At 46.4% G+C, this 20,240-nt stretch overlaps 1 protein-coding gene across 1 annotated transcript in view; it reads left to right on the top strand.

Moving 5' to 3' along the window:
* Stk4 (serine/threonine kinase 4) overlaps window positions 1-13,695 on the top strand; it is an 83,289-nt gene extending 69,594 nt beyond the window's left edge. The window contains exon 11 of the mRNA XM_021149719.3: window positions 9,728-13,695. Coding sequence (XP_021005378.1) covers window positions 9,728-9,886 — 159 coding nt within the window. The 3' untranslated portion in view covers window positions 9,887-13,695. The remainder of the gene's footprint in view (window positions 1-9,727) is intronic.
* The last annotated feature ends 6,545 nt before the right edge of the window (window positions 13,696-20,240 follow it).

The following is a 20,240-nucleotide window of genomic DNA, read 5'->3' as shown; positions in this document are numbered from 1 at the left end:
CTGAGCTCACTTGTACCGTGGAATATAGTGAGATCTTGTGCTCCTTACTTTCAGAAATGTGGCCAGAAATAGCAATCCGAAAGACACGTGTAAGGCTCGCCAGGGAAAGCTGCTGTGCGGATACACTCTGAGAATCTGGACGGCCAGTGAATGGTGTCTTTGTCTCAGAACCCACAGCTGCCTGCTTCTGCTGTGATTGCTGTATCAGATCTGAGCTCAGCTTATAACAGTTACTGAGGTGGCATTGAAAACAAAACTTAAATGCTCTGGTTTGTGTCCCCAAGGGTCACTTGAAACACACAACAAAAATAAAACAAAACATACACTAAACAGAAAGCACAAAACAACATTGCTCCAGCTTGAGGCTGTTTTCATTTGCTCTGTTGGGATCTGAGACAGCCTGATCCAGGGCTGCCTGGCTCCTTTCATTCTCTGATGTTAAAGGATAGTTTTAATCTCAAACACATAGTCAGCTAGATATATCTGAGTCCAGACTAGCTCCGAAATAGAGCCTAAGAACTGCAGACAAGTCTGCAGGGTGGGTCCTACAAGGCCCTCTGAAGGCCACTTTGCTGTCTCCCTGTGGTAACCAGCTCATGCATACTCTTATAGTCCAACCGAGGCAGGAAGCTCAAGCATACTCTTGTATTCCAGTGCTGCTCAGAACACCCTTGTTGTTGGTTCTCCTGAGGTGGTGAGGGCTAAGTCCCAAGAGACTCTGGGTTCTGATTTCATTGAAACTGCAGACTTACCCAGAAGCAGATCTGGTTTTAGTCTTCACGGATGCTTGCTGATTGTAACCTTGAAATCGAGGATTAATTATGTGACTCCTGACACCTCAGATTCCCTATCTATAGTCACATTACACGTTAGCTGTAAGTGATGATTGAATGAAAGGAACATGTGTGCAGAAGTGTGCTACATGCCAGCCGTGATGACAGCCGATGGTGGCTCCTGTTATACTGTACAGCATCTGGCTGCCCAGCTATGATCCTAGCACTTTGGGAGACCGAAGAAGGGGAGGGGTCCTGAAAGTTGGAGGCTGGCCTTGGCTACCTAGTAAGACCTCGTCTTAAAAGAATTACCAGATAGCTAGATCCTTGAATCTTGCCTCCTCGTCAAGTAATGCTGGTTCCTACTTGCAGTTTAGATGCTTTCTCTTGTGTGTGTCTTGGTCTTTATGTCTGTAGGTCTGCTCTGCTCATTTTGCTTGATTTGCTGAGAATCACAGCATTAGCACCATGGCAAGAGCTGGGGCCCATGGTGGCTCTTGACTCCTCTCATGGTCACTCCTTAGTCATATTGCCAGTACTGGAAGTTAGGGGTTAACGTTTCCAGCGTGCAGAGAAAACACCTTGCTGTGTGATGCCCTGACTGTCTTTCTGTCCTGGCCGTGTCGGTAACTCTCGTTTGAGGACATTATGAAGTCTAGCTAATCAGCTCTGTCAGTGTTGTCAGACTTTCAGTCCGTATTCTTGTTTCATTCTGGGTGAATTGGGTTTTGCCCCTGTGAAATGTTGGTTTTGTCTTAAGTCTTTAATGCATTGGCATTAGTTTTGGGCTTTCAGCTCCATGGTAGAACCTGCACCGAGCCTGTACAAGGCCTGGCAACTGCAGAAATAATATAGACAACCATAGAGTCGCTCTTTCCTTTTTAGTACACACATGTAAGGCTGTAAATGTCCTTACATTACCTTACAACTGGCAATGTTTGATATGTAGGTGTTTGTCTTGTAAAGTCAGGTTTATTGAGTTTTAATTTACATAATATAAAATTTGCTCCCGTTATGTATGGTTTGATGAACTTTGACTGATATGTACAGTTTTATAAATAACCATAATTAAGTCACCCTGAAGTTTCCCATGACCTGGCTTTTGTCTGTACATATGTCGTTTCTAAGGTATATGAATAGAATCATTTAAGTCCAATCAAACCGTTTCTTCTTCTTGACAGAAGAAATGCTAAGTCACAGGCACAAATGCACACTTGCAGTCTGCAGTCAGACCACTCACAAGAGGGCAGAGCATATGAACATGGAGTCAGGTCACCAAAGACACGGTCACAGAGCACAGGCCGCAGTGCAAGCTGGGTTTTGTTTGTTTTGTTTTTCCTTTTTACTAGTTTTCTGCAAGCAGTTTTTATCCTTTGTGTATAAAGTTGGACCTTACTTTGTCTAAAGTTGCCTTTCAGACCATGCTTATTAAAAATGCATGTTTTTCAAAAACTAATTTGGTGTGTGTGTGTGTGTGTGTGTGTGTTGATAGTGGCTTTTGAGTTTTTGAGAGAGTGTTTGTGCCCAGGCTTACCTAGAACTTTAATCCTCCTGCCTCGGCCTCCCAAGTGCTTCTGACTATAGGTGTGTACCACCACGTCACAGCCTCAGTTTGCTGTTAACGCTCCGACTTTGCACAGGATGCTCTGGCTTCTTTTATGTGACAGGAAGAGAGAGGAAAGTCTGACCTTCTCTCAGAGGGCGGAGTTAGGATAAGAGAAGAAAGTCTGACCTTCCTACTCTTGGAAATTTCCAGCTCAAGAAAGTACACAGAAGCCACAGCACACAGGGATTTTTATGCGATTAGCCAACTCTTTTCTTAAATTATTAAGCTGCATTAAAACAGCTCGGTGTACTTGGTGTTTTAGGTCTCCCTGGCTTCTGAAAGATTAATATCACGGACCTTCTTAGTAGGAAATCTGTATATCAATTTAGAGCTACTCTTAAATTAGAGTTTTTCTTACAGAGCAAAGCTAGCAAACAGGCCTGGAGTCAGTCTTGTCTTTGTGCTGCTAGGTGTCAAAGCTTGGTCTGCAGATGGTAGACACGTGTGCTCCCGTGGAGATGAAGCCCAGGCCAGGGAGGTTCTCCTTGCAGTGTCAGTGTAAGCAGGACACTGGATGAGCTGTTCGTTTTGGTCTTAGAACGCACGGGTCCATTTTGAGTAATTGATATAGTGTTATTTAATGAACATATATTGTCCTCTCAGGCTTATGTATTTATCGATTATATACTTTTAAAACTTCTGTGAACTGCCCTGTGTCTGAGAGAACCCAGTAGGACATGGGTGTTGTTTTCACATAGAGATTTAAAATGGAAGGGCAGATTTCTTTTTTTTTTTTTAGATTTATTTATTTATTATATGTAAGTACACTGTAACTGTCTTTAGACACTCCAGAAGAGGGCGCCAGATCTTGTTACGGATGGTTGTGAGCCACCATGTGGTTGCTGGGATTAGAACTCTGGACCTTCAGAAGAGCAGTCGGGTGCTCTTACCCACTGAGCCATCTCACCAGCCCCGGAAGGGCAGATTTCCTAATTCAGTTTTTATTAAGAACTCTTTTCTGGTGGCTGGAGAATATCTTGGGTCTCCTGACTCAGACAGTTCTTAAGTTAGCAAAGAAAGGTATTAGGGGCCGGAGAGAAGTCGGAGCCAGGGCTGGAAGGCTGGGTGGACAACCCTCTACAGAGGGCGAAGTTAGCATAAGTATTGGGGTACAGAGGTCAGTATTTTCATAGACCTTGGAAGTCCCCAAGTCTTTCATTTCTTTAGTCATTTTTATTTATATCACTGTATAAGTCAGGCTGACTTCAGACTCCATCCTCCTGCCTCTGCCTCCTAAGTGCTGGAAGCCTAAGTGTGTGCTACCATACTCAGCCCCTCTCACCCCATCCTTAAGATAGTCTTGCTGCGTAGCCCAAGCTGGCCTCCTCTTCTAGATTCTTCTGCCTTACACTACCAAGAATTAGGATTGTGAGCACAGGCTACCACACATGGCGTGAGGGAGGTCTTTAAGGAGCAAGTTCTGTTGGAGTGCTCAGGTGTGATACGTATGAAATACACATCTCTTGATACTGTGTGCACAGTGTACCATCAAGGTGAGAGTTTAGAGAAGAAAAGAGTTTAACGCAGCCTTGACCCTGTGTCTTGTCTATGGCTAGGTTTGCACACTGTGGGGCTTGCTGTGGAGGCAGGGAAGCTCTGCTGTGCGTACTTAGGTGTTTAGTTGACACCGTCCGTGTTGATTCGAGGTAGGCTGGGTGTAATTCCCATACACTCTTCATTGGAAGAGCGTCACTGGAGCTTTTGTTGAGGGCCGGGTGGTGCATTGTAGTTCAGCTGTAGCCACCATTTATCTACTTCCTCCTTTCCCCAAGGAGTTGGAGGCAGTAGCCCCTACCTGACCTGTGCACTTGCTCTGGCGTGTTCTCAGCTTTACTGTGTGTACTTTGCTAATACTTACATCCAGTGCTCTTGTAGAACACATACTGTCATCCTCTGGTGCACACACTAGATAACATGCCCGTTACTGTAGAGCTACAGAGGACAGAGCTCAAAGCCACTCACTGCCCTTGCCCCAATAGTCCCTCCTCTGGCGGGAGTTCCACTCTTCATTTGCCTTGGCAGCAGTGTTCCTGACCTGGTAAAGCTGCCAGTACAGTTGGTTGATTGGACTTAAAACGTTCAGCCAGTTGTAGTTCGTCGCTTCAGCACATCACACAGTAGGCACTTTGTGCAAAGAGCCAAGCACAGTTTTGTAGATGGGAAAGTGGTCCAGAGAGGTAGAGTAACTTGCCTACAGCCCAACAACAGCACTAGGAGCAGCGTTTTCAGCGTGAGGGCCATGTGACGTATTTAACGTCTATTCCATTCAGACTTGTGATCGCCCACACTGTTCACTGCCTCGTCTTCACAACAAGCATTCTCTCAGAAACTGTATCATCTTGGGCAAGTTATCTACCTGCTCTTCTTTAAGATTACATTTTACAAGATATGTCTATGTCTGTGGGGTGTGCATGTGTGAGTGAGCCGTTCTCAGAGGCAGAGAGGTGTCCGATCTCTTTAGAGCTGGTTACAGGTGTGGGAGCTGAGCTCAGGTCCCCTGCAAGAACAGTAGGCACTCTTAACTCCTGAGCCATCGCTCCAGCTCCCTATGTACCCACTCGTAACCCGCATGGATCTCTTCTGTAAAGGAGTGCAGTCCTAGTGCCTGCTACCTTAAAGATAGGCTAGATGAACGTACAGTGCTGATGCTAAAGGCAATTAGCATATTTACGTGCACGCCCGTGGAGCCCAGTGATAAGCTGACATGGTAGCATACTAAACAAACTCAACTTTAAGACTGAAAACAGATTTAAGAACACATTTCAGAGACCAGTTGTCAAGATGAACAGTACCTGGACTTAGGTTGTAGAAGGTACTTGCTCAGAGCTCCTTGAACAGACAGCATACACCACCAGGCTGGGAAAGGCAGCCGCTGGTGGCCTTTGGGTGATTGTTAGACTGCAGTGAGCACAGTCTTCCATTAGCTGGGACTGATGTGCCGAGAGACTTTCAGGGGGCCTCAGAAATTCTAGATGCCCTTGATCAAAAGACTGTTTCTGTGTTCTCCATCTAAAGCAAGAGCTCTCAGAACAAGAGCCTGTTGTGAGTAAGCTGTTCTCACCTTCAGTAGTGAGCCTGCGCTGAGTTCTTGTCTACAAGGGTCACATTTCTTAATAACTTGATTATTTCATTTTATCTAAGGAATACTGTTATAGCAGGAGTTGTTTTTTGTCTGAGGAACAACACTGCATGAGGCACACCCTTCACACATGGCTGACCTGGGACTGGATACTTGCTTCCCATCAGCAGAAAGCCTAGAAATGTTCATTGAGCTGAGGTTTGTCTTCAAGGATGTTAGAGTTTGCATGAGGTTTGCCCTGCGCACTCCCCCCTCGCCCCCTGTATAAAGGCTTGCATGGTGGAAGGTTGCCTGGCTGGAGGCTATCAACAGCAATGAAGAACCATTCATTTAGTCATCCCTCCAGCCAGGCAAGGCTTAGTGGAGTAGATGAGGTGAGGCCATTTCCTTCCCGCTGAGAACTTTCATCCTAGGAAGAGAAATAAGTGAAGAGAGTCAACAGACAAGACACACTTTTAATGAGCAGGTGCATACATACATGCTGCAGCCTCTGCCTGCTCACGAAGTGACATAGAAAATGGGACTTTACAAAAGTATCCTATTGTCCCGGCAGAAGGGGCTGAGTGGCTTAACTTTTATGTACTTCAACAGACTCATTATAAAATTAATGTAGGTATTTAATCATTTATGGATCTCTTCTGATTCAGGTTCATTGAATTGTGATGTTAAAATTAAGTGATGACCAGAGCCCCTCTAGATGATCTGGTCAGAATAATTGTGTGACATTTGAGGCGTGAGGATCTGAGTGGAAACCTGAAGGATGGGGGTGACCTGAGCACCAGCCACTGAGACAAAGGTCTGTGTGACTATTGGAAGACTCACAAGTGACATGTCCAAACACCAAGCAAAGGTAGAGTTGTAAGGAGTGAGGCCTATGTAGGGGAATTGGATTTAAAGATAGTAAGGCCTGCTTTACTCTGGTTTCAGTTGTGCTTTTGCTGTGGGTGGTGGTGGTGTGGACTTGGGGATTGGAGACAGAAACCACCCTGATGAGCTTGAGTCACACCAGAGATGAGCTCCATGGGGCTGGGCTGGAAGGGAAGGGAAGGGCAGGGTGAGCTTGAGCACCCAAGAGAGGGGTGGTCCATTCCTGGGGTGGGGAGGAAGGCGGGTAGACAGCTAGAGCTCTCTTTAGTGCAAGCTGCAAGCTCCTGTAGCATACCAGGGACTCCGATAGCCAGTACGATGGAGCTAGATGATTCTCCTGGAGTGGATTCTGGGCTCTAGGTATGAGTGGCACTCACAGCATAGAGAACATACGTAAACTTAGAAGGATACTCACGTTGAGTCCCCTGTCTGCTGAAAACCATTCAGACTTCCTGGATTGCTCGTATGAGAATCTGATCCTTTGGATGCTGGTTTTAGCAAAACTGTACAGACATTTTACTGAACCATTTGAAATTTATTTATGTCACCAAGGACTAGGAAGGTGAAATGCTATACCTGGCGCCATAAAACAATTGTCTGAGCTTGTTTGTCAGAAAAATCTATATCTGCATGGTGTTATCAAATCCTCAGCCCTGCCCTACTGGCTGTGTCCTAATGGGAGGACTAAGAGCAGTCATTGTTTAGATCTAAGGTGGCAGAGTTAGAACGAGAATGTCTGTCACCCCAGGTTAGAATCAAGGATAACAGAGCTGCTTAGAAACTAGGAACCCATAAGAAGCTTTAGACTAGGCAGCTGTTTGGTGTGAAGTTTGTTAACAGCTAAGTGGAAAGGCAGGTGAGGAGTCATGCTTGAGGCCCATCTCTAAGATGCCACACTTCCCACGGAGTCTGATAAGGTAGCACAGGGTTGCTGCTCAGGACCATTATTTTCACAAGCGAATCTGACGCTGTGTCCACAGAGACACCCTGAGCATGTGAGATCGTCTAAGAACTATGCAAACAGCCTTCCCTTACAGTGGAGATGGAGGCCTTCAGGGGAGAAGGACTTGCCTGCAGCCACAGAGCAGTTCAGGGGTGTCAGTGCATTTCCCTCAGCTTACATTCCCCTCTGTCCTCATGCAAGGAAGTTTTCTTTCCAGGTCCCTGCCTGCCTGTCTGCCTTCCTTTTTTCTTTCCTTCCTCCCTTCCTTCCTTCTTTCCTCCCTCCCTCCCTCTCCTCTGTCTTTTCTCAAAGCATACATCCTTTTTACAGGGTTATTACTGACTTACTGTGCTTGTCACTACCTGCGTTGCCTCACCAGGGCCATGACTTCTGTTGTTTTGTTCACTTAATTGTCTTGTGAATTCTCAGTAGTGATTGACCTATAGTCGGAGTTCAGTGAATATTCCATAATGTGTGGGTGAAACATTTTTGTCAAACAACCCCGAGTTGTTGAACCTTGTGGGGACTCCCGGGTCTTAGGGATTATTAGCACAGAGAGGTGAAATAGGTGCTGTGTTGTTTTTCACTTGTGTGATCCTACTTAAAGCAGCAGACTCACGAAGAGCTTGGTTATGGGAGATTATCAGTAACAATGGCCGTGATCACTAGCATTTCTTGAATCAGAGCTCACTACCTGTCAGGCAGGCACTGTAGGAAGTCCTGAGCTAACAGTGTTTCATGGCACCCACGTCCTCCTCTGAGTCTTCTCACAGTCCAGTCTGGGAGGAAGAACTAGACCGTCTGTGTGTTCAGGGAGACTAAGGCGCGAGCGGGAAGTTGCTTCTTCAGGGTTTCACAGCCAGTACAGGCAGTGATCTAAGGATTAAGTTCTTAGCGACCTGTAACATTCAGTATTGGGTTTAGGGTGTTTTCTCTTGGAAGAGGAATTGAAAACACGGGAGACTAGGCAAGCGACAGTCTTTAGGGTGTCCCTGGGCCAAAAACATCAACCTCCAAGGTGGTATAAACCACAGCCTGGAAAAAAAGACAGTTTATTCAGCTCAGCCTTCCAGCATTTCCCATACCTTCAGGTCTTTCCATTCTCCCATAACAAAGAACCCTTCATCTTCAACTGGTAGGCTTTTTCTGCTTCTCGGAAAACTTCCCTGAAACCAGCCAAAGAAAATTCCTGTGGTGACAGGTCACACTAAACCATTTCTAGGGAGGCCACTGTAGCAGTCATTCACACCCTGCCCCCTGAGGAAGGTGGGTGGGAAGAAACTCCTTCTCCCAGTTTCTCTAACACGGCCCTGTGGAGGCCTCAGGAAGGGGCCGACTGAGGGCTATGGTAGTTTATAAATGTGAGCACAACAGGTCCCTTGTGAGACTTGGGTGAGTCTGTGAGTTCTAGGAACACTGTACTTCCTAGGAGCAACAGGGACGCTCGCCACCCAGTGTGCACAAGGCTAGCATTCACTCACAGCTCTGCAAGTCAGGCCACCCTCGTAAAGTCAGCAACACCACACATGGGGCGCAGATTCCATTTCATTCTTAACAGAACTCCTGATGAACCTTCACTGCTCCTTCTGTAGATGCACACAGCTTATCCAAGTGCTGGGGTTGCACTGTGTGCCACCACTCCAGCCTGGGACCACAATTTGCCAATCTGCTGGCATTTCAAGAGTCCTGTTTGGAACTTGAGTTATTGCATAGGGCTGGGCTGTGCTGGCCTGCCTTTCTGCAAAGCTGGCTCACATGGGCTGTGGAGCCATCCTGCTGGTTACCCTCTGATGCTGCCGCATGCTCGCTGGGAGATGCCAGGCAGGTTATCTAGTCACTCTGCCCTGGCTTGTGTGCCCTGTAGCATGGGGACACTGGAACACTCCTGTCCTTTCTCAAGAATATTAATGGAGTCAATCTGTCTGGCTCCCAGAGCTCAGCGTGTCAGCACTAGCCATATCTTTAATGTATATGCTGTCCCTTTCCCTCTGTGTATAAAATTAGTTGGAAATTTCAAGGATTTGCCAGCCAGAGGTTGTACCCGCATGGTCAGGAGCCACATGCAGATGACCCACACAGATGCTTGGTTTCAACCTAGTGAATGTTAGTGGGGGTTAGTATGGCTGTGTGAGACTCTGGGGTTTGGGGGAGGCTCATCTGCACTGAAAGTAAGTTCCAGACACAGGTATGAGCACTATCTCTGAACTTGTATGCACTAGGCAAGAAGTAGGAGTCAGCGAGTTACTGTATATGATGAATATGTACTTCAGAGGTTTTCAGGGATGCATGGTCTCAACAGCTCTGTGGTTGTGGTCATTGGAATTAGCTCTTGCTAGCAGCTGCTGCTCCTTGATTCTGACTGATCACACTGTCCTCCTGCCCACTTTCCTTCTGGATGCTGGAGAAAACTGGGATTCTCAGCTCAGACACTGTGGTGACCTTTCTCACTTCTCTTCTAGCTCAAGAGCTGGACTGTGGAGGACCTTCAGAAGAGGCTCTTGGCCCTCGACCCCATGATGGAACAGGAAATGGAAGAGATCCGGCAGAAATACCGGTCCAAGCGGCAGCCAATCCTGGATGCCATTGAAGCCAAGAAGAGGAGGCAACAGAACTTCTGATAACACCAGCCCAGCCTTGGTGACTTCTGGGTTGCTACACTCATGTCTGTTAGCCAGCACTTCTGCTCTGTCATTTCTCCACAGCACCTTTGTGAACTCAGGAATGTGCGCCAGTGGGAAGGGCTGCTTGACAGTCACGGTGCCATTTGGTGTGTGCATTTACACCGGCAAGGTGTACCTTGAAGGGTTTGTATTGGTGCTTTTAACTCAGAATTCTAGACCCCAGGAGCAGATACTCCTAGTTCAGTGATAGCTGGGAAATTTTTTACATTGTTTCTTTTTGTTTTCCTTCTAGTAATAGCTTTTGGTTGCTCGCCCTGGAAGACTTTTTAAAAATCTATAAATATGCATATATTATATATATATATATAAATTATAAATAGATTCCCCACTCTATGTGGTGGTGTCTCTGTACAGGTACAGTTTCAAACACTTTGCCTCTTTCCTGTGAGATTATGGTACTGTGCAGCAAGTGAGCAGAAGACACTGGGAGGCTCGTAGGTGGTCACTGAATCCCAGGCGTCAGCTTCACCCATTGCAGGGTTGCATGGAGAAATTAGTCTTGGGATGGCTGTGCCACCACAGTGACGAGCCTCCCATGGTCTCCACTGTCCTCTGAAGCTGTCAGTGATGCCAGGAAAACAATCTGGAGAACTTGAGTTTGCTCTTTTCCCAGGAGACGCCTGGCACCCTCTTTGCAGAGTAGCCTTTGCTGTCTCAACGCCTTTCATCCATCTCCACCCTCCCAGCTGCCTAAAGCCGCATCCAAGATACTGCCCAGTGCCTTAAGAGGAGACACATCTGTGAAAGGACAGGCTTCCAAGAACTTTCCAGCAAACCAAGCCCTATCCAGTCCAGAAAATCTCAGTGTTCCTGGTTAAAATCACACACGGCATTTGTTCTTCATTTCGTAGATACAGGGTAAAGGGCTTTGCTTCCATAGTCCACATCCAAATATGCGACTGTTGACTTTTCATTCACTGTGGAGGCTCTGGCAAGGGTCAGTTAATGCCCAACTGAGGCTCACTCCCAGAAGGCTTAGTTGGATTCAGAATGGTAGGGAAGGGACTGTCAGAGTCACAGTAGGTCTGATTGTATTGTCCAGGTGGACAAATGAGACTCAGAGGAGAGGTGACATTGCCAACACCACAAATCAGGGTAGACTAGAAGTAGGGATTGGAATTCAGAGCATTTGTCCTGTACCACTGGACCAAGAGCCTCTTCACTGAGAGAATGAAGCTACCAGTGTACATCAGGTTGGCCCAGGAACCCCTGGTCTTTCCTTGCCTCTTTGGTACCTGAGCTGCTATGGAAAGGCTCCCCAGAGGAGCCGTGTCATTCAGTCTCAGCTACTAGTGGGTTCCTTACTGTGTCCCAGAGACAGACAGTCTCTCACGGAGGGCCTGCAGTGGGGTAGAGGACTTTGCAAAAGACAGTTATAGAGTCATCCCCGCATCTTTGGCTCAAAACTGCAGTCAGAAGGAACTGGGAAGCCAGTCGCCCTGTTATGTCTCATTTCATCCCTCCGATGGGAGCCCTGATGGGGTTGCACCTGAGCATTCTGAAATTCGACGCCATAATTGCTTTTGCTCCCTAACCTGAGAGTCGATAAAGTGGCAGGGGATGTTCTCTTCTGTGACCAGATTCTGTTCTTTGCAATTAAAGCAAGCTTTAAAAAATGCAAGAGGCAGCTGGTCTGCAGGACTTAGCCAGTAAGGTAACTGTGTGACAGAGAGAATTAGGACAATTCGGGGATCTTGCTGGGATGATAAATGGCTGCTAGGACTTCCTGGGAAGCACGTGTCAGGCACTGGGCTAGGTGTACTACAGGTTTCATCAGGATTCCCTGGGCTTATTAAGTTATTTCTCATATGATGAAATTGCGTTTGAAAGGTTCCTTCCCATGACACTGTGGATTGGGATGCATGACATCATCCTGTGGGGCTGGTAGTCACAGGAACAGCAAAGTCCTAAAAGCTTAGAATGAAGTGACAGTGGCTTCTCACGAAGACTTAAGTCTAAGTGGTATGTTCTTTTTAAGCTTAGAAACCAGGTGAATTAATAGTCAAGTCCCCAAGTCAAGAAAGCTTTTAAAACCCAGAACACAGGGCATGCATAACATTTGCTGTGCTACTTAATAGCCCAGCCTCGAGCTCTTTCCTCTTGAAGGAAAATGCTTTGGGCTTTGCCAGACAGAAGGAAAAAGCCCACAGCTCCCTTCTGAAGCAAGATGGGTGTACAGGAAAATAGTTTTTCCTGTGACTCTTCCGCAGCCATGAACCTAGATCTGGAGTCTGTTTGGTTGCAGGCATGCATGTCTGCACTGCGTGCATAGCTTGGTCCACAGTCAGGTGCCTGGCAGGTCAGCTCAGCAGCCGTTTGCCAGAAGCCGGCTGTTTTGGATTCCTGGCGAGGCATATGTGCTGTTCAGTGGCACAGCAGGCAGGGGAGCAAACGGTCCTTTCCTTGAGGACCAAATCCAAGGAGCCCTGTTTCACTTCTCTAGAGCTTGAACATTTGTGACTCAGGCTTGCAGTGGACTCTCTGCTTCCAAGATGCGGAGGCCTACGCATAAATCTTCTTATTAGCAAACAAACAAAACCTCATACTCTCTAAAAATACTGTAGTGTTGCTCCCATTCAGAAATTTGAAGCACATTTCCATCTTTATTTCCTTTATATACATTTTTATTTTATATAAGGTTTTATATAAGATTTTGCATTCCCCAGTAGATTGGACGATAATTTTTGACTGGCTGGTCGTGGTAGAGGTTGCTGGGTGTGTGAATAAACAGAGTAGTAATCTGAAGCCTCAGGAGTTGGGTCTTGAGTTCCTTACACTGTAGACTAGCACCTGACAATGCCAGATTCTTATTTTACCATTTAAAACTCAGTACCCCCATCTAATGTCAGGAATGAGAGAGATGACGTCACTGCAGACCCTGCAGACACTCAGAGACTAATAGCAGAATATTATGAACAGCTTCTTGCTAATACATTCCCCAGCTTAAGTGAAATGGACAGATACCCAGAAAATTACAAAGGAACTAAGCTTACTCAGAGATGAAATGGGCAATCGCAGTGGCCCCCAGCCCCTTTTCTACCGGAACTTGGTAAAGCTCTGAGAGACACGGGACTGACGCTCCCGTAACAACTGTCCCTCAGTGTCATGCCAGCAGACAAGAGTCCCATTCTTACACCACTGGCCTTCCCAGCCTAACTTTCAGGCTCTAAAGATTGCTGTCCTTTATTCTGGGGGAAGTTTTTCCAGCTCAAACTACACCCCTCACCCTCCGCCCTTTTTAAAGCACTGTTTTTGTATTTTTATTAGAATTACATGCATTGTCTTTGGAATTCGTGTTCTTTGTGTTTAAGGGGGGAGGTCTCTTCCACCAGCCTGCACTCAGACCAACTTGGAGAGAAAAAAAAAAATCTTAAATGCTGTTGCTGATGTAAATTTTAAAAAAATGTGAAGTTTGTAGCTTTAATCTTTTGTAACAAAAACGAATTAACACTGGCTGTAAGTGCTGACTGGAAATGCTATTTTGTAAGGTTTGGATGTAAATAGTAGAGGTCAGCTGTTTGTATATGTGTGAGATATAGCTTCTTCCACTGCCATTTGGTCTTAACTCGAGGTACTTCCTGTGTGCTTTTATGTTAGAGTTGTCCCCTCATTTCTCCCCCAACACCTGTCACCCTTGTGTTAAATAAACTGTCCTTTAGACCACAGTCCATCCCCTTTCTTCACATGAGGTTTTCCATACATGTCAGTGCTGTGCAGTGTTGCTGTGATTCTTGATGCTACTGGGTGGATATTCTGGGATCCAGAGCCAGGAGAGAGGTCAGCTTGTTGACATACAATGACAGAGCCAGTTGGCAATACCATTACAATGAACTGAAATGGACATAGTTGTGTGTGTATGTGCGTGCGCATGCGAGATTTAAAAAATTATTTTATATATATTTACTATATAATATATATTATCTCCCCATACACACACACACATACATACACAAACATCTCCCCATACTTGCCTCTTTCATTCTTCCTATCCCCCTCTTCTGAGATGTCCCCTGAGCTTTGGAGGGGTCCTCACATCCACCTGAGGCTAAGCATTCCACCACTACCCTCAATGCTTCCTCCACTTGTAGGTTTCTGCATTAACCACTGCCAGCCGCAGTAAGGAACTTTTCTGATGAAAGCTTAATCCTGGGATTGTGTATGTAGAGGGCTGTTTGACAATGCCACTGCTTAGCAAAATGATAGCAGTTGGTTTCTTCCTGGGTCAGTGACTAGACATACCCAAGGAGTAGCTGAGCCCAGAAGCACCACTGGGGAGACTGAGGGAAGTGTCCAGCCTGTGTATGCAGAGGAGAGTGACGGTGCTGCTGAAGCATCGGGGAAGCATCCAGAAACGTGAAAAGTGTAGAAGAAGCCAGGCCAGCAGAGGGTGGGGAGGGAGGAGAGAATGCCAGGTGGAAAGACAGGCTGGGGCAGGAGCCTGATGGACAGCCACTTTGGGCCAGCATTCAAGATGAAGCCGTAGGGCCGTGCCCTTTGGTGGTACATCCTCACCTCTGAATGACCCTGGCTTCTCTTTAGTCATAGAAAGTTCATCAGTAGTGGGGAGGGGCAGATGGATGTGGAAGGGCAAGTGTGCATCTTATAAGTCAGGCTGTAACATTTAACACTCATTCTGTGTTCTTCTCTTGGAGTGGGGCAATGGCATCTTATTGCCTAATGTGTTCACTCCCTGAAACACTAGGCATACCTTTCAGACTCTTGCCATGGTTGACACATACTCCTGTTGGTCAGATTCTCAGTCTGAGCCAATTGAGGAATGATGCTGTAGTTTTCTTCTAAGCAATTGGCATGTGACAGACAGTGTAGAGCCTTTCAGATATTCCGTGCTTCCTTTCAGTGGCTGTAATACTCTCCGAGCCCACAGGGAGACTATATGTGAGTGCATGCGTGAGAATGTGAGTGTGTGTGTGTGTGTGTGTGTGTGTGAGAGAGAGAGAGAGAGAGAGAATGTGTGAGTGTATGCGCATGTAAGAATGTGTGAGTGTATGTGTATGCATGTGTGTGTGCATATATGTGAGAGAATGTGTGAGTATGTGAGAGAGAGAGAGAGTGTGTGTGTGTGTGAGAGAGAGAGAGAGAGAGAGAGAGATACCATGTGAAAATTTTGACCAAGGGACCGGTATTTAAAGATGCACGTGTCTGCAGTGCCATCATGAGCGAGAACTCAAGTTTAATCAAGAACATATCAAAACAAGTTTGCTGGTGCTGCACACCCACAGTTCAAACAGAAGAACTGTTGAAGGTAGCTAGGATATGGAAGAGCGGAATTCTTGAATACTGGTGAGTGAGCCTACCTGAGACCCAGTAGTTCAGGGTGATCCCTCAATGGAACTGTGCACATATCTCTACAAGACGTGCATGCATATGTATGGCATGGCATTGCTTATTGTAACCATCGCCGTGCTGCCCAGTCCAGAGTCTCAGGCATTCTGGGATCTCATACATGTTAGGTAAGGCACTCGTCCACTGAGCCTTAGAACTCTTAAGTTGTCCAAGCTGTATCCAGGCAGGCTTTAACTTAGCATCCACCAGCCTCAGCCTCGTGAGTAGCCGGGGTTATAGGCCTGTATCATACATAAGCCTATAACACTGGTATTCCCAGGTGGTCTCCATGGAAGAATTAACCTGGCACAATTGTGCTTGGCCTCTAAGATCGGAAGAGGTCAGGTACATTCATGGTGGTATGAGGTCAGGTCCTTCATTTTGTAAAAGGAAGCCATCCGGATGCCCAGTGACAGTTGAATGGATAAGTGACATAAGTCACTGTACTGGAGTACTACACAGCACGGCAAATGAATCATCAATAGCTGTTGTGGGAAAAAGCAGAGGCTGACCAAATGAGAGAAGCAAAGGTGGTTCATTTAGAGCTTGCTCTGTCACACTTAAACTTGTGCAGACTCAGAGGCGGAAAGGAAGAGTGGGAACCTTACTCTACGGTGGAAAGACGTAGAAGGCTTCAGCCTTGAATGGAGGCGGGCGATGGGCTGGGATGCTCTAGGCAAGCTAATGACATTTTTGTGCTGCTAGTTGGTCCTCACTGCAAATGGAAGACATTATGTGAGCCTGCTACTAATCAAGCCCTAGCCTTCTTAGGCTAGTCCTCACTGAAGTTATGGCTCAGCTTCTTGAATTGCCACTAGAGGTAGCCACAAGCTGGCCGCCTGCAAGGTCTAGCTAGTGGCAGGCCGGCTTGGGCTGTTTGCTGTAAGAATGAAATTGGTTTTCTGGGTAGTTGGTGGTGGGTGGAAAGTCAGAGCTCTCTGTGAATGCTCTGCCCCTTGTCCACTTGCATGTTCCATTTCTAACTATACACAAAAGCCTGGCTGATCTCTCTCTGATACTAGAATAAAGTGAGACATGTCCGTTGTTGAATGAATGGACAGATATGATTTATATTCAAAATGGACATTACTCCATTCTTGAAAAAAGATATTCTCACATGTTACAACTTGGATAAACCTTGGACATTACAATAAAAGAGCGTATCAATTATTTTGCCTACAGGGTCCTAGCGTAGCCAGGAAAGTTAATTAAGCAAGCCCAGATAATGTTTTGGTTGTTTTTGTTTGTTTGATTACTTGTTTGTTTCTTTGGTTTTTTCGGGGGACACAAGAAAAAGGGTATTTCTGTTCTACAGTTAGAATCACTAAATACTTGGAGTAGAGTTAAGTTGGAATTCCAAAGTTGGTAACTGGTTGTTGCCAAATTCGCACCTTTATGGAATTGGGGTTGTTCAAGTGTGATTGCAAGAGGCATAGCTGCCCCGAGAGTGGGAAGAAGCCCAAGGCCCCATAAAACTGACACAAACAGTTCACGACCTTTCTTGGTGGAGGAAAGCGCCTAGATTCCTTCTTGCTCAAGGTTGCTTAGCTAGAAGGTGGAATCAATTTAGCCTGGAAGGCTAAAAGTAAACTGGGCAGGAAAGAATTTAGGGCATACAGAATTGCAAACACTTGTTAATTGATACCATGGGCTGGCGGAAATTGTGTGTGTGTGTGTGCGTGCGTGTGTGTATGTGTGTGTGTGTGTGTGTGTGTGTATGTGTGTGTGTGTGTGTGTGTGTGTGTGTGTGTGTGTGTGTGTGATATTTGATTCAGTGGGGAAAATGTAACTTGGGGCCATCTCTGATTTTGAAATGGAATCACCAGGGATTTGGCCTTCTCCATGCTAGCTCCAGGATCTGGCTGGCCTCTAGCAACCAAATGAGTTGGCGAATGAAACTTGGACCAAATGCTAGACCACATGAATTGGGCCTTACAGAATCCAAATCCATTGGCATTCTGCAGAGGAAGGGAATAAAAGATTTCTGAAGACAGTATGCTGGACTGGACTTATTTGTGGTTTCTTCCCATAAATCCCACTAAGTATGGCCTCCAGTGAACCCAGCATGTGTTTGCCCTTGCTCAGAGGAATGTCTAGGTCAGGAGTACTGGGGCTGTCTCAAAATACAAGGTGGAGTCAAGCAATCAGGGAAGACTTATGACATCCATATGTGCACGCACACACACACACACACACACACACACACACACACACACGTGTTACGCACACCTGCCCCAGAAAGAAGATGGAAAAAAGGGAGGAGAGTGAGAGGAAAGAGAGGGAAGAAGAACGGAGGGAGAGAAAGTGACAATTTCACTGATGCCCGCTGGGTTTACCTCCTACTTTGTGAAGGGCACATCCTCTCCTCATGCAACAGGATCCGCTGCTGGCTCCTGCCTTGCCGTTGGGCTTTGAGGATGAATTTCAGGCTAACTGTGGACATCAAGTAATTTTGTGTCCAAAGGTGCCCATTGGGAACTGGGCACTGTGTCCTCCACCTAGATAGGAAGTCAAGTATGACTGGCAAGGGTAGGCACGGGCTCATGAGACTGGGCTTAAGTGTACCCTTGAGGTGTGCTGTTTCATGAGGATGTATTCACAGTTGGAATTGTGTATCTGTCTCTTAATGAAGCACAGGGACCCACTTGCAGATAGATCCATTGATTGTGTCAAGTTGCTATTGAGTTGTGCAAGCTTCAAGGTTTTGGTGCCTGTGGCATAATGTTCCCCTAAGGGACACAATAATGAGTTCCTAGAGTTGGGGACTGGGTCTGTCACTTGGGCATTTCTCATCTTATCCCCAGGAATACAAGTATAAAGGGAGTTACAGTGCTGTCCTAGTCAATCAACTATGCCATCAAGGGGAAATTCCATTACTGCTACCCAGAAGGCATCAAGGAGTTCATGTAAGGCCAGGGAATTCCCTGAGGCATCTTATGGCTCCCAGCACTTTCAAGGGTTTAGATTCTCCAGGAATAAAGAGTAAGGCTACCCTATTAAATAGTGAATCTCAACCAGCAGAAGTGCCAGCCAAAGACAGGGTAAACGTGACACAGCAAATAGAATCCATGCTAGCAGCAGCCTGTGCACACCACAGCAATGGGATGAAGCCATGATGTCTTCCTCACGACTATGTCTTTTATAAGGGTCTCTCCAGTCTCATATACAGAACATGCTGGAACAGTTCACTTGCTCTTTACAGAATACTGAGGTAGGGTAAGTGGTTCCCATGGGAGAAATTGTTACCATTGAAGAGCTGGAGCCATCCAACAGGACATGGTATGGAGGAGGTGTTTTCCCTTTGGGGAGGGAATCAGTGTTTGGATTATATGTGACCATTTCTTTATGTTAGGAACATGCATACGTGTGTGCATTCGAGTACATGTGGGTGTTGATTCCCCAGAGCTGGAGCTACAGGCACTTGTGAGCTGCTTAGCATGGGTACTAGGAACCGAATTTGGGTCCTCTGGAAGAGCAGTAAGTGCTCTTAACCACTGAAGCATCCCCAGACCTATTCTCCTGCATCATTTTGCTTACAGATCCAGTTTCCCTCCAGGAAGGATGGTGGTTTGGCTTTTCTCTTTGTGGGACTGGAGGACAGAATTCTAGGTTTGCAAATGTAGTAAATGGAACAAAATTAGTAATTCAAAAACACAGCCATGTGTTGGCACTTAAGACACAAAAAGAACAGGTATCCACTACATTGCAAACCTGGATTTCTCAACACCACACGCACACGCATGCACACACACATGCACACACATGGAAGGTAATTAGAAGTGAAGGTTTGGAGAGCAATATCCCCTAAACAGAAAGGAGGATTCTGGGCTGCTACTGAGGTCCCCAGAACAACCCTAATTGCTCTGTTGCCTCAGGCCTTGTCAGGTTTTTTTTTTTTTCTTTGACTGGGGGAACTTGATGACTCTTCTTTAGCATGCTAGATGGTAGCCTCCAATGTTACCTTATTCAGTATGTGCGTCTTTGCAACTGTGATGGGAAGGATCTGGAGATGACATCATCTTGAATCGTCTCCATGGACCCTAAATGCCATCACAAGTATCTTTATAGGAGAAAGGTCTGGGAAAATTTAATACACAGTGGAAAATGTGATACCATGCCAGGGGCAGAGACCGTGGTGATGCCAGGGGCTGGGGAGGTGTGAGCGGGGCTGGTGTTCTCCTCTTAATAGTTCCCAGAAGCAGAGCCCTGCTAACACCTTGACTGTGTGGACTTTTGGCTCTGAGAACTATGTAAGAATAAATATTAGTTTAAGCCACAGAGTTTGTGGTCATTTGTCACAGAACCACTGAAAATGAGGGTCCCTTCCAATTCATCCGTTGAGGTAGTTGCCAGTTAATAATGCTTGCAAACACCCACACCTGCTCTCGCTTATCGTCTTCATTATTTGACTACTTAACTGGTTTTCCTTTTTGTGCTGCTGGGAACTGAACCCCGGGTCTCAGGCATGCTAGATAAGTGCTCTCTCACCGAACAACCATCTCAGCACTTTATTTTGAAACAGGATCTCGCTAAGCTCCCTGGGCTGACCTTGAACTCATTCTGTAGCCTGAGCCGACTCTGAGATCTTTCTCAGCCTCCCTAGTCACTGGGGTTCCAGGCCTGTGCCACAAAGCCTTGTGAGTTACACTTTCTGATGATGTTCATTCCAGCAGGATTCTTGTCCCATGCAAACTCTTCCGGCTGGATCCGGCCACAGACATGTGGCACATGCAGAGGATGTGGATTGTGGAGGGCTCCTTTTCATTGATTGCCCGCCGTCCCCAGTCTCCCAGAACAAACCTGGCAACCAGTTCCAGGCTGGCTGAGGCCGGTGCTTGTGCATGGGTCTGTATTTGTGTAACACTTTCCACCAATCTGCTGGAGAGAGGGAACCACGACCTTGCTGCTCCAGTGACATACAACCTGCAGGAGACAGTTCTCCCCACTC

Source organism: Mus caroli, unplaced genomic scaffold (genome assembly GCF_978045245.1).
Source record: "Mus caroli unplaced genomic scaffold, Mus_caroli_1 scaffold_2, whole genome shotgun sequence".
NCBI classification, from domain to species: Eukaryota; Metazoa; Chordata; class Mammalia; order Rodentia; family Muridae; genus Mus; species Mus caroli.
The sequence above is the reverse complement of the archived record's forward strand: the minus strand, read 5'-3'. Positions and strand labels throughout refer to the sequence as shown.